Raw genomic sequence first — 14,423 nt, 5'->3', positions numbered from 1 at the left:
GCAGCCCAAGTACATTTCTTTTTGTTTTGAAACTTGAGTAAGGAATCTGCGATCACTCAGATATTGTTACAGTATAACGCCATCATCCTTCATTATTGACTCTACTAACAAAATTCGATGGGCAGCACACCCCCACCCAAAGAGTAAAGACAGTCAAAGCCAAGTGATTACATTAAAGAACAAAACAGTATCTGAAGATCCAGTTACCGCTTCATGATGCAAATTTATAATAATAATAATAATATGTTTTATTTATATACCGCTATTCCAAAGATCATAGCGGTGAACAGCAAGTAACCTAATTAGCAAGTAAGCTAATTTTGCCCCCAACAGTCTGGGTACTCATTTTAGCGACCTTGGAAGGATGCAAGCCTGAGTTGAGCTTGGGCCCTTTTGCTGGTCTTGAACTCGCAACCTTGTGGTTTCGAGTGAATGGCTGCAGTACAGGCATTTAACCACTGCGCCACCAGGGCTCCCCTGGTGTCCAAAACACACTGCTTGGCAAAAAGGCAAAAAGCTATGCATTTTATAATGTATAATAAAAGGAAGGGAAAAAACCAGGCCTTGAATATACAGTAGGGCCTCCCTATACATGGGTGATCAGTTCCAGACCCCCACACATATGGGGAAAAACGAGTATGTTCAAACCCCATTTATGTTAATGCGTTCATGTGTTCGGCGCAGTGTGTGTGCCAGTGTATTTCCAGTGTCTTAACTTTCCACATAAGGTTCCGCGCTGTTCCACACAGCTACAGTGTAACAAGCTATTTTTCAGTGACGCTGTACATTAAAAAGAATGTACAAATGTGGACAGGAAAATTTGAGTTCCAGCAACAAAGAGCTATTTTATGCTTCTTCCTGCATGCTCCACATGACTTGTATTCTGGATACTATAAATCATACAGTTATACGACTAAATCTTTATGAAGAAGTTGGAAGTTTTAGAGCACATGCATGAAACTGCCTTTTAATTTCTGCAGCAAACACTTCAGGCTTAGAACATTCAGGCAACTGAGACAAACCAGAAGGCCTTACACAATGTTCAGCCTGAAGGGCTGGATAGGAGTAGACTGGGAACATTGTCAAACATACAGAGAAAAGTTTAGGACATATGACCCCTTATCACACACTTTTTGTTTCAAGTGTCATAACCATATTTTTAGGGCTGTTTTATTTTCTTACCTTAGTTTCAATAGTACTAACATTAAATATTTACTGTATATACTCATGTATAAGTCTGGAATCTTTAGTAAAAAATATACACCAAAAAAATCTGGGTTGACTTATTGATGGGTCAGTGTAAGTACTACACCTTAACTCTTTATCAACAAAGGAACCCTCATCCCCTTCTCTGAGTAGAGTAGGGAAAGGCAAGCTCTTAGTCCATCCAAGGAGAACCTAAAAGAGGCATGATCCCCTCTAATCTCTCTGCTGCAGAACTACTTCTGGTCTTTTCAAATGCCCAGGCAAGAAAATGGCAGCAGCGATGTCTCCTTGGTATTTCCTCTCAAAGGAGCACTGAGAGAGTAGGGTCAGTGCTTCTTTACATTTTCCAGGGATGGACTTAGTTCTTGCCTTTTGCCACTCAACTCAGAGAAGACGATGGGTCTTTTTAAAATAAGAATTAATAAAGTACCTTAACTCTTGCCTTTACATGCTTTTTGATATGTGCTCAAGACCTATGCCTATAATTCAATCTGAACATTGTCATTTGAAAAAATTAAAAAGGTTTAATTTTTCTTTGAACTGATGCCTTCTTTGCTGAACTCTATGTTGGTTTAATCATCTAGGCAATATCCCAAATTCTTGAGGACCAATTTGTCAACTCACTATCTTCAATCTATTAACTAATGTACATAAGATTTATGTGCATAATTTTTTTAGGAATAGGAAGGTATGATTTATTAGTAAACATTGCAGTACTTCTATTGGTTATGTGAATGTTTTAGCTTTCAAATTATGTCATCGTGATAGGTTCACCTTAGGGGCATCCTAAGTCAGAAATAACTTACAGGCACACAACAACAGTTGTTTCCAGCTTATAGCGACTCTAAAGTGAACCTATCATGGCCCCTGTTAAAAATATTATACCAATATGATATCATCTGAAAGCTAAAACATTCACATAACTACACCGAATTATTGCAATGTCAACTGGTAAATCATACCTTGCTGTTCCTAAAAAATAAATGAATTAAAAAAATCAGTTGTTAAAGAGATCAGATAACTTCAGGCATGAACAAAACTGTGGAAAAAATGTTTCCTTCAGCAACATTATATTTCTAGCAATTGTCTTCCATTTGTACATAAATCTGACTAAGTTTGAAATGTGCTAAACACCATCAGAATATTAACTTGCAAAACTTTACTCTCAAGCTCCCTTTTCCTCTTTCCATTTCCCTTTTTAAAATACATACGGATAAGGCATGGACGATAATCTGGTCTGGGGAGGCTGGTGCAGCAGCAGCTGTTAAGGTCACAGTTGGACTGGTGGTAAGTGTCAAAGGCAGACCCTGGCTAGAACTTGTTTGGAGTAAATAAGTCCCTGGAGTTCCAGTGGGCTGTAGATGAAAAGACTGAGACAAGAGGGAAGAAGGTAAATGCAATGAACTCAGCAGCAGATGGACTCCACCAAGCACTTTGTATCAAAGTCTACCAAGAATGAAGTTGGACTCAGGAATTCTTTTCTAAATATAGTACAGTATAATGGAATCCACCTATTAAAACCCTAGACATTTTCAGTAATTGCAACCCTGCTACCACCATGTTCTTTCTTCCCACAGACTATTCCAGTTTTTTTAAAAAATTATAGAATCATAGAGTTGGAAGAGACCACTAGGGCCATTCATTCCAAACCCCCTGCCATGCAGGAAATCTAAATCAAAGCATCCCCGACGGATGGCCATCCAGCCTCTGTTTAAAGACCTCTAAGGAAGGAGACTCCACTACACTTCGAGGACAGTTCTTACTGTCAGGAAGTTCCTCCTAATGTTGAACTGGAATCTATTTTCCTGTAGCTTGCATTCATTGTTCAGTGTTCTAGTTTCTTGAGCAGCAGAAAACAAGCTTGCTCCATCCTCTATATGCCATCCCTTCAAATATTTAAACAGGGCTAGCATATCACCTTTTAGCCTTCTCTTTTCCAGGTTGCACAATGCCAGATCTTCTCTTATTACATTTTCCACACTCTCCATCTAATCTCAAGGTAATGCAAATTACCCACATCACTTTATCTTCTCACAAGACCAAGTTAACGTAGAGTTTATGATAGTGACAAGACTAAGGTCATGAACTTAACTTCATGGCTAGTGGGTATCTGGAAAAAAAAACCTGGGTTTCCTGAGTCCTAATTCAACACTACTTAGTTCATACATTCTCTGTGTATGCCTTCAAGATGCCTGTTGACTTATGGTTTTCGGAGGCAAGGAATATTCAAAAGGTGATTTTGCCAGTTCCTTCCTCTGAAATATAGCTTACAGCACCTGGTAATGATTGGTAGTCTCCCTTCCAAGCACTAACCAGGGCTGGCCCTGCTTAGCTTCCAAGGTCACAGACAGGATCTGGAGCCTTTATTATATTTTTATTTTGTGCCTTCAAGGGCTTTCTGACTCATGGTGACCCTCAATTGAACCTATCATGGGTTTTTCTTTGCATGTTTCTGTTGGAAAATGTATACATTGCATGCTCCTTTCCCTCCTTAGATAGACCAGGACTTCCCTCTATCTATCTTGTTCTATCTAAACATGTGATTTTGGTCAGTCACTCTTGGAGGCTGTTTAACAGACTCTCTCAAGATCCTAAACAGTCTCCTCTCAGTCTCAGTCAGAGTAATAGTCTCTTCTCTGCAGTAGCAGTAGGGTTTTTCCTCTTCTTCCTGCTATATTAAAGATGGTGAGGTTTTATCTCTATACCCAAACCATCACTAGTTAGGATAGGATTTAGTTTGTTATGTATTTATTTATTAAAGTCATTATTATTTGTTTTTAAACTATAAAGTGCATGTTTGTTGTTTTTTGGAGTAAGTCTTTATTCTTTAGGAAGACAGATTTAGAATAAATAGTTGGACTCACGGTTTTGCTGTTCTGCTGATGAAAGCTGAACTCTAACAAGTTTAACTTTCATACTTGCATAGTTTTGTTTCCCATTAAAAAGGGTTAACACCTTGGGAAATTCAAATTGCACCCCGCAGTTTCTTCAGAGGGGGTTTGCCATAGTCATCCTCTGAGACTGAGAAAGTGCGATCTGCTCAAGTTCACCCACTGGGTTTACATGGCTGAGCTGAGATTTGAACCCTGGTCTCCAGAGTCCTAATCCAATGCTCAAATCACTATGCCACACTGGATCTTTCCTTTATTGTATACAGAAAGACACATCACTCCTTATTGGCTACGATCTGAATTGTAGAGTGAGGGAATCCCTATTGAGGCAGGAACAATGTTGATCCTCTGCTCCCCTCTCCTACAACTTCCAATTTTATTTCAAGAAAAGGGGCATTGATTCTAACGCAACCTGCAGTTGGTAGTGAAATTACAGCTTGGTTTAAGAAGGACTCTTTGCCAGAAATGCATTATGGAGGGGTAGGTCACAGGCGTGCATAGTATATTTTTAAAAAGTTAAATCATAATGAATATCTTAAGAAATAGAGTATTAGATTATAAGAAGTGGCTTTCTGGATCAAGCCAAAGCGCACATACTCATTTTGTTAAATCTAACAATTTAGCCACAGTAGGTGCTCCACAGGAAACTGGCCAAGGGTTAAGCAACTCTCTGGATGAGTTCTTTTGTTTTCAATACCTAATGCAATTCCCAATGTGTAAAAGTTTTTGGTAATGGCTTACTTATACTCTGGATGGGAACAAAGATGGAGTAGGAGAAGAGTTATGTTGCCCATTAAAAGAAAATCTAAAAATATTTCTGGTTCCTAAGTACTGTTTACTTTTTCTTCTGACAACTTTTAAACATAGGTGTACTCCCATAAAGTGTGGCTAATGTTAAAATTCTGAAACAGAATCAGAATATATCTGTGTCTTCCAAGTAAGTCTGACACAATCACAATGAGAATTGAATGAGGCAGCAGAGAGACTGATGTGTAGGAAAATTAACCCATATGAAAGTCCTAGCAAGGACCAATGCCTTCAAAGAGGAGCTAGAAACTGGCTCTTCTTTGCTCCAATTTACAGATCCCAGATTTTAAGAAAAGTTCTATGTCAATCCTCAAAGTCTTTGTTACAATTCTATGAAAATTACATTAGTTCTTAATACATCTTCAAAGGAAATGGGGAATCTTAGCAATGGTGAGTGTATCTGTTAAGTGGTAAACCCACACAATACCCATCTCAAATTATCTCATTTAAAAAATCCAGGTTAAGGTTTTTAAATTCAAAGAGGCAGACAAGTTAAGTAAGGTATAACTATACCAGTTCCATGGTACTTACTGGCAGAATCTCAAAGGTCTGTAGTGTTCCACTATTTAGTGTTATGGTCTCAGAGTCAACAGAAGCAGAAGGGGAGTCAGCAGAAGCTATGGGAAAAATATACAGAAATAAGTAAAAAAACTTGTATGTATTCAAGTCATAGAACATAAAGAAGAACTGAAGAGTGTGCTGGAGGAGGATTGCACTTGCAAAGCAGCAAACAGGGAAATTAAATTTGTATGTACAGAGACCACTGTTAAAAATTGCACTGATTTTCACCTGAAGAACAATACAATCACTACTGTAGATTATGCATGAAATGTGGCAGAAAAAAGAATATGCACTAAATATACAAGAATTTTATTAAAATGTAAAACTTTCTACAAAGTGTTCTTCATAAACACTTCTAATACCATGAACATGTCATCTCATAATAGATCCACTATGGCAAAGTGAGAATTACATAATCCATGAGATTAGTTGACTAGCATGAAGCATGGATATGATTTAAAATAGCCTAAAAAGGGAGAAAGGATATGAACTTTTCCTTAAATGGGAGCATGTATCTCATATCTTCCAGCTGTTTTTGTTTAGTGAAATTTAGCAGAGCATGGGAGATATCCATTCTTCCCATTGCTCTAAAGCAGTGGTCTCCAAACTGTGCTCTTTATGGGATTTTGGACTTCAGCTCCCAGAATCCCAGACTATTGGCCAACATGGCTGAGCCTTCTGGGAGCTGAAGTCCAAAATCTCTTAAAGGACACAGTTTGGGGACCACTGCTCTAAAGGAATTAAGGAAAACAATGAGATATTTCAAGGTATTTATTTACCCAGAGTATTTATTAAGTCACTTGTGAGAAGGAGAACATCATCCACAAAGCAACGCAAAATGAAAGCCACTACAGGACATTTTTCAGATTGCATAACAGTAAGAGGAAATGCCTCTGGAATACAGAAAAGCTCTCTTTAGCAATGGCAGCAGCAAAAAGTAGGGTCATGTATGAACACACGTTAACGTAGGATCATGTATGAACACGCATGAAGAGTCGGGAAACAGTATGTCTTTCTGATCTCTTCAATCAGGTAGTCAAAAAGGGGAAACCAGAAGATTGCATTAATCCCGAGTAGAACTTGGGGGGACTACACCCCTGAAAATAATTTAATTTTTTGCCTTCAAATCACTGCTAGGGGGTGAGGGAGCATGTTTTCAGGAGTTCCTGGACCATATAAAAGCCCAGCAAGACCTTTTTTTATATATAGCAGCAAGTGAATGGATGGCACTTCTTCTTCACTTCTTGTTTCTAAAAAAAGGCTCCTCTGGGCCTCACTATTGTAGGGGAAATGGGGGAAATGCATTTTTGACTCCTCTGGACCATAAAAAACTTTGCCCGCTCATGTCGTACACTGATGTGCACCCTCTCTCTCTATTGAGATCAGAGCAGTTTACATGAGGTTCTTGACAAAGCTTGGAAAATTTGTTTATTTATTTTAGGTCTGAAATTTATAATTTACAATTTCTGGATTTACATTCCTAAATAATAACTTTTCCAAGCTCTGATCCTCAGGCAGTTTCCCACTCAGCCTTCTTTACAGGATAAGACTTTATTAACTTTGGGGTAAGAACTCAGCCTCCTGCCTTCATTGCATTCTGTGGGAAGGGCAACAGAAAAGGTTTATGTGAGTTATCGACTATGGCCTCGCTCTGTATATCAACCTAATGCATTTTCCCATGCGTAAATACGTGCAAACATGTATAAATGTACTGCTCTATACTGGATAAATTTTTCAGTGCTCAAATACAATGAATTAACACCACAATGACCAACTGCTTTTGTAATTTCTACAAAATTATACTTGTTGTGTGCCTTCAGGTTTTCTCCAACTCATGACCATCCCGAGTTGGGACTTTCTTGCCAAGATTTGTTCAGAAGGGGTTTGCCATTGCCTCCCTCTGAGGCTCAGAGAGAATGTAATTTGCCCAAAGTTTAACCAGCCAGTTTCCATGGCCACATAAGGATTTGAACCAGAGACCTGGTCTAAAATTCAGACCACTACACCATACTTTGTTGTTGTTGTGTGCCTTCAAGTCATTTCCAACTAGCGCTCACTTTTTATACTATCTTTAAAACTGGTTCTGAAACAGTGGAATATCATGTTAAAAACAGACAACACTTTTGACACCTGTATATTTGTTGCCATCTTGTATATAGTATTGCTCCTATTGCTCCCAGTAAAATATGAAAATTCACCCCATATTGTGAAGGTAATTTTTGCACCTATATACAACACTAACCATCTCTGCTTACAAGGTCAGTGTTGCCATTATTGGGAGAAATCTGTTCTGTATGTGTACAGCAATTCTTTTTACTACTATGAGTAGCAAAGGAGTAACCAACCACAGGACAGCAATGATCCTGCCACACTGTACTGCATCTTTTAAAATGTGATCAAATGACCATTTAATTGTCCATAATGTCTTAACTTGGAGAAATTACTTTTTTTTGGATTCTAACTTCATGGAAAGCTGTAGTATAAAAAAGAAAAAAGCAGTCTTTCTAAGTTTTGGCAACTGACATTATTCCTGAGAAGAAACTTGCTGGGTGTGCACAATTTGAATTGTGCCACAGTATATTCTGGATGGCATATCAATGTATAATGCTTATTTGTGTATGTGCAAGAAAGATGACAGATGTATGCACATCTACAAGTTTGCCTGGAGGAGGCAAAAGATCAACTTTCTGCCAGCCCTTAAAACAGATTCTTAAATTTTTAGAAGCCAAGGAGCCACTTGATACTAGGAATGTTGCTATGGGAGCTACGAGTGAGGAATTTCAGCCACTTACAGACATGGGTAATCTGGACTGGAATCTGTAACGCTGCCATGGGCCCTGAGGAATGGCTTGAATTGTCATCCAGGCGAGCCACTCGAATCTGCACATGCTGAACGCCAGAACTGGAATGATTGCTTGGCAACCCAGGCAAGGATTTATTCTCTGAAAGCTGGTGCCCTGGAGTGTTTTTTTGACTTTCGTGAAGCTGTTTCAGACCTTTTATAAGAACTAAAAACAAACAAACATTAATCTAAACTGGAAGTATAAAAATAAAGAGAAAAACGTCTGCAATAAAAGTGTGTAAGTGATTGAGCATGAGAATTTTTTCCCAATTTAAACTTCTTTATCATTTATCCCCTTGCTCCACAATATAGAATCACAATTAAGAAAATTATCCATTCTTAAATGGAACGAACTGCTTAGTCATCACTGGTGACCAGCATACCCAGGCAAGAAAGTGGGACTGCCTCTGGACAAACAAGCAGCCTTGTTAAGAGGGAGGAGAGCATTGGGAGAGAAGTCCAGCCCTTTCCCCTGTGGCCTACAGTATGGAATCTAATTAAGTGGGAGAAGTAAGGACGCTATTTCATGCTTTGTGGGCTGATCATCTTAGGTTACTGTAAGAGGAGGAATATTCTGTGGTCAGTATGAACATATAGCAGGAGGTACAGCATGGATACATCTCATAGACATCTTAATAATATCTACTTACTTTTACATTCTATGATTTTCAATTTTTATCACAATTTACACTCATGGTTAAGATGAAGGGGAAAATTTCTTTTCCACTCTTACAGGTGGATGAGAAGGGATAAACTACCATAAGCTATCATACAAAATAATAGAGGCATTAAGTGTTTCCTTTCTTACTGGTGATTCTTTTTCATGGATAATTTCTTATGTATGCCTAGGTATCTGAAATATCCCATTAAACTGGAAGCAGGTTTTGCAAACACAAAAAGCCTCAACCTCTATGATCCTAATCCTTGATTTCAAGGTCTGGGCTGAAATAAAGGTCTCCCAGTGTTTCAGACAATTTTAATTACATGCTGCAATTTAACTTAGGCTTCCAAAAGCTGGAGAAATAAAAATGATCAAATAATGAATGAATGGCCTGGTACAGACAGGCACATTGCAGCGATATTGGGGCTCGATAGGGCTGGGCGTCCAGACGTGCCCAACAGTAATGATGTCACAGGTGCGCGCACCCATCCACATGGTGGGCACCACAGCTGTGCAGCTGTGACTCTGCATACAGATGCCTCTCAGTAGAAGCGACATCATATGGCTGCATCGCAGGCCTTAAAATGTTGCAAAAGAGGATCCGCCTAGAGCGGCTCCTTTTATAGTGCACATCTGTGCAGCAAAGAGAAGCAGCATTTCATCGGCTGTGTGTATCGGTTCAATGAATCTTGGAATGAAACTTTACTAATCAAACAGAAGAGTAAAACTATATAATTGTATTATTTAATAATATATATAATGGGATTATTTAAAACTCCTGTCTATATTTTCTCATACTTCTGTGATAACATTCTGACTCTTTCCTCCCTGTTGCATGAAGAGAGAGATGTAAACAGACATAGATTGCATCTCACCTCCTGAAAAAATTTACTAGCTGGCCTTAGGCAAACTATTTTTGTTCAGTCCCAGCTCTACAAAATTAGGATAATATGAGAAATACACAAACAGGAATAAGGGAAACTACACCATCCCACTTATGTTTCCCAGTATCCTGGGATCCTGAAAGATGCTACCTCTGATCCTGTAGGGGATATACTATCATTATGACCAATAGCCATCATGGTGAAGTGGTGTTAGCGAAACAGTGGTTGGAATGTCAGACTGGGACTGCAGGAGACCAGGGTCTGAATCCCTACTGTGCCACAGAAACCCATTGGGTGACATTGGGCAAATCATGCTCTCTCACCCTAAGAAGACAATAGTAAACCCGAATAAATCTGAATAAATCTTGCCAAAAAGATCCTATTACAGGGTTGCCATAACTCAGAGTCACATAATGAAGGGACATAATGACAACAATGACAAGTAGCCATTGATAGCCTGCTAGCAGTGAATTAAACACTGTGTATTACACAATCTTGGCAAGAAAACCGTGACTCAGGGTCATTATAAGTTCAGATTAATCAAACCCACTCATCAAGTATTGTGTGAAAAAATACTGTAATTCCCTCTTTGGACCGTACAAATAATTTTTTTCCATTCTTTTTTCCTTTCCTGCTCAATATGCAAAGAAAATACATTACAAGCAAGGTACAACTTCAGAAAGAAAGAGAAGCTGCTTCTTTATTCTGTAGAGGAACAATATGCACATATGGAACACTTATTTCTACTTCCCTCTACCTCTAGCCCTGGCAGTTTTTTATGTTTTGTAAATACCAGAATTTTTGTTCAACCCCTTTAAACCTGAATATATTTCCTAATGAAGAGAGATTTTAAACCAATAGTACCATAGCTATTCCAAGATCCTGAGAACTATAATATGTAGAATCTTTAACACTTTACCAGGAAATGAAACCTCTTTGTGGTTCGCAATCTGCCTCTTGATTGTCCACCATTTGCTGCGAAGCCATTGTGGTGAGCGCACACTGCTCCAGCCTTCAGCCAGCAGGTCCCAATTGATATCATTTTCATCAGATACTTCTAGCTCTGCTATTCTGACAGAATTACAAAGGAGGGAAGTATGATGTCAGAGAAGTGAGCATATTCAGAAGGAATGTCACATTGTTCCTGCTCTCATTAGTTTGTAAGACTTAAAAACTATCCAGTTTGTAATCCTGTACAATAACAAATGACACATCGGTGCTCAAACAATAACATATGGTCTCATGAATGACTCCTACTGGCCAGCAAAGGAAAAATACCTGGTCAGCTTAGAGGCCTAAAGTCTGAACAACGACTTGTGAATGAGTTACGCAGCAGTGAGGACTGTAACCCACTGACAGGCTGAACTGGGGAAAGCTACTTAATTCCCAGAGTTGCTCATAGAGCATGGCCAATGGGCACAGTGGCTGAGGAATTTGGGGGAATATAATTCAAAGACATAAAATTTTCCAGCACAATATGGATTGTTGTTTTCATGACCAAATGCCTCTTGATGTACCTGCTCAGTGCAGATAAACAGATTTCCATGTGGTAACATTTTACAAGCACTAAAATTCAATATGTTAAAAATTGGCCATAGCAAGAACATTTAGCTATGAAACATCTGAGAATCAAAACATCTAAACACAACAGCTGTTTTGGGGAGAATATTCAGAGATATTACTATCTCTGGCGGGTTACATACCGCCGAATTGCAGCGGTCTCCCACCGCCGCCGCTTGCAGCGTCCGGGAGCCGCAGAAGCCAAACCGCGGGGCTCCCGGACGCTCCGAGGAAGGAGCGCAGAAATCGCGCTCCTTCCTGGGCCCCAGAAATGGCGCCGCAAAGTGCAAGGCGCGCTTTCACAGCGTCACTTCCGCTGTGACACGTCTGGACGCTATGTGGAGCCGTGTGGCTCCGCGCGTACTTTCTGGCGGTGTGTAACCCGCCTCTGAAACTCAAAATAAGGAACACTAAGATAATCCTGCCTCTGTCCTTTCACATCCACCTCCTCATCCAAATGCAAATTGTTTCTGAGAATGGGAGCACAAACCTAAGGATCAAGTTTATTTCATCCTCCTTAGTCCATTCTGTGCCCCCACTTTGTTTCCAGTTGAGATAGTTGAGCCATTTTGAACGGCACTGCTTTTCAGACCGTGTTCCAACTCGTTCTGCCACTGCAGCCCAGGATACACCTTGTGTGACAATGTCACCAGGTTCTGTACTAGTTAATTCATGTACTACTTCTGCTAGTCTCTTTTCTTCTTCTTCTGTCCATTTTCCTGGAATTAAGGAAAGAAAGAAAAGAGAAGGAAGATATATGTAATACATGACACTGAAGAGAGAGGTACAATGTTCCCAGCTATTTTTAGTGCTCCCCTTATCTTTTATTTATTTATTTATTTTTGCTTTAGTCGTTTCTTGTCTCTTCAGGTTTTAAACTTTTCTGACTAATCCCATCACTAGTCAAAAGCAGCTTTTAGAACAAATATTGATTCTGAAAAGGTCTGATAAATGTGGTGTTTTAGTTGTTTCCTATATCATATTATAAAATTTGACCCATTTTTAGGGAACCTTACATGATTTGCTAGCATAAAAAAGCCAGAATCGTGTATGACACAGAACAGCATAGTGATTCCACATGCAAAACTATGCTACAGTTGGCCATTCAACACCCATGGTCTTATTGCTAAGCTGATCCAGTTCCCACCGTGGCCATCCCATGGCTGGTGGACAGCAGGGCTGGAATCAGAGATGTGTCTGGCTATGTCTCTGTAGCCAATGTGAGATGATCACATCATTTGCTGAAGTCCATTGGGGCCCTCTAGAGGTATCAGTGGATGAGGTAATGATTTCACAGCTGACTATGTAGACATAGTCAGACACTTTTTTAATCCCCCTCCACTCTGGAATGGCTATGGGATCACAGCAGCTCAACTGTTAAGTCCAGTGGAGTCTTTTGTGGTTGTAGGAGGAGGAGGAATGCCAACCTCTGCAACAACCAAAAAAATGTATACACAAGCATGAATTAAGGTTACCAACCAAATAGTTCTTTTACAATAATGAGTGTGGAAAATAAACAGGCAGATCAATTTAAATAGCAATAAAATGGAAAAAAAATCCCACTAAAATGATTGGGATTTGTTAATAACCACGTATATTATCACATTGATTTCAATATCTGCTCTAGTTGGGACTAACACTGGATTGACTCATTCATGTTGCACACAACATAACAACACAACAATGTTTCACATCATATGGATAGCTCAGATCATATGGATATTTCCCACACTGCTGTCATCAAACTGAACATGTTGGGGTGGGAGGAAAGGATCTGTATTGTTACAGCATCATGGTAGCCCACAGGATGCCCATTCAACACTGAAGGAGAAATTGTAATGATAATAACCATGCCATTACAAAGCAGCAAGCACTCATCTGGGAAGTACTACGGATAGTTTCTTGAATAAAGAGTCAAACCATTGCATTTGGGAGACTATAAAGCAAGGATTATTTGGAATTATTATATAGAGGACAAGAAAGAATAGAGAAGGTAAAGAGTGTGTGGAACTTTCTCCCAGCACTGCTACTGTAAGTCCCTGAAAAATACATAACCTCTCTCTCCCTTCCAAACTATACTGCAGCCTGATGGGCATTTCCTAGGAACATGTCAAAAATTTTCTAGCCTTAATGCATGATTTCTTTGTCAAATAAAATACAGTTTTAAAACAAACCAGAAAGGTATGGTGCTGAATGTTAAATATATTTTATTTAAACCCAATTTAAATGTATCTGGAACTGTTTAAATTGGTAAAGGCACCAGTATACCAAGATTTAACTAGATTTTCCTTTGCCAATTATTTTAATATTTATACCCGTATTGCAGGTATCCTTCATCAGCCTGCATCGGTCTTTTACTGAAGAAGCACTTCTTCCAAGAGCCGCTCCTATGGTTGCCCAGTCATTACCATGTTTTATCCTTAACCTAAGTGGAAAAAGTCAATTAGTACTGGTCACAAGTACCATGTAAATTAGTCAACAAAAGAAGAGGCCAACAGATGTTTCTTTATGGATTAAAGAAGAGGAGAAATCTTAGGTGATCATCCCAATTCATTTTCATTTTTAAGTGCCACAATGAGAACTTTACTTATTTCACAGGTACACTGTAAGATCAGAGTTTACCATGGCCTGGGGTGTTTCAGAGGCAAGGAAGAACAACTCCTCCCCTAGCATCCCAGTGCTAGCTGTTTTGTGAACATAGCAGAAAAACCTGTTAGAAGTCAGCAGAGAACTCTATTAGAAAGTTCTCTCCCATTAATGTATAATGGAAGTGTGAGGTATTTTGTTTATACTGATTGGTCTAATAAAGGTAACATCACAATATAGACATTAAACTTTGTCTGTGGCTACTGCTATAATTTGTTTCCCCATTGCAAAGGATGTTAAGGTTGCTATCTGATATCTAGACACAAAGCTTGGACAAGTTCCCTTTCTTCCCCTCCCATTTCCAAAACTACCCAGGTAACATGGCTACTAGGGGGTTTGGACAGTTGTGGTTCAAAAATGTAACC

General features: G+C 39.2%; 1 protein-coding gene across 4 annotated transcripts in view; it reads right to left on the bottom strand.

Moving 5' to 3' along the window:
* Positions 1-14,423, bottom strand: part of DMTF1 (cyclin D binding myb like transcription factor 1) — a 37,344-nt gene that overhangs the window by 3,766 nt on the left and 19,155 nt on the right. For 3 of the 4 annotated variants that reach the window (XM_042468195.1, XM_042468196.1, XM_042468198.1), the window contains 6 exons: positions 13,728-13,837; positions 11,903-12,131; positions 10,772-10,923; positions 8,258-8,473; positions 5,436-5,521; positions 2,418-2,576 (listed from right to left, as the gene is read on the bottom strand). In XM_042468195.1, coding sequence (XP_042324129.1) covers positions 2,418-2,576; positions 5,436-5,521; positions 8,258-8,473; positions 10,772-10,923; positions 11,903-12,131; positions 13,728-13,837 — 952 coding nt within the window. The remainder of the gene's footprint in view (positions 1-2,417; positions 2,577-5,435; positions 5,522-8,257; positions 8,474-10,771; positions 10,924-11,902; positions 12,132-13,727; positions 13,838-14,423) is intronic. The other variant, XM_042468197.1, reaches the window with a different exon arrangement.

This window comes from Sceloporus undulatus, chromosome 5, assembly GCF_019175285.1.
Source record: "Sceloporus undulatus isolate JIND9_A2432 ecotype Alabama chromosome 5, SceUnd_v1.1, whole genome shotgun sequence".
Lineage (NCBI taxonomy): Eukaryota > Metazoa > Chordata > Lepidosauria > Squamata > Phrynosomatidae > Sceloporus > Sceloporus undulatus.
Note: the sequence above shows the minus strand (reverse complement) of the source record. Positions and strands in the feature narration are given on the sequence as shown.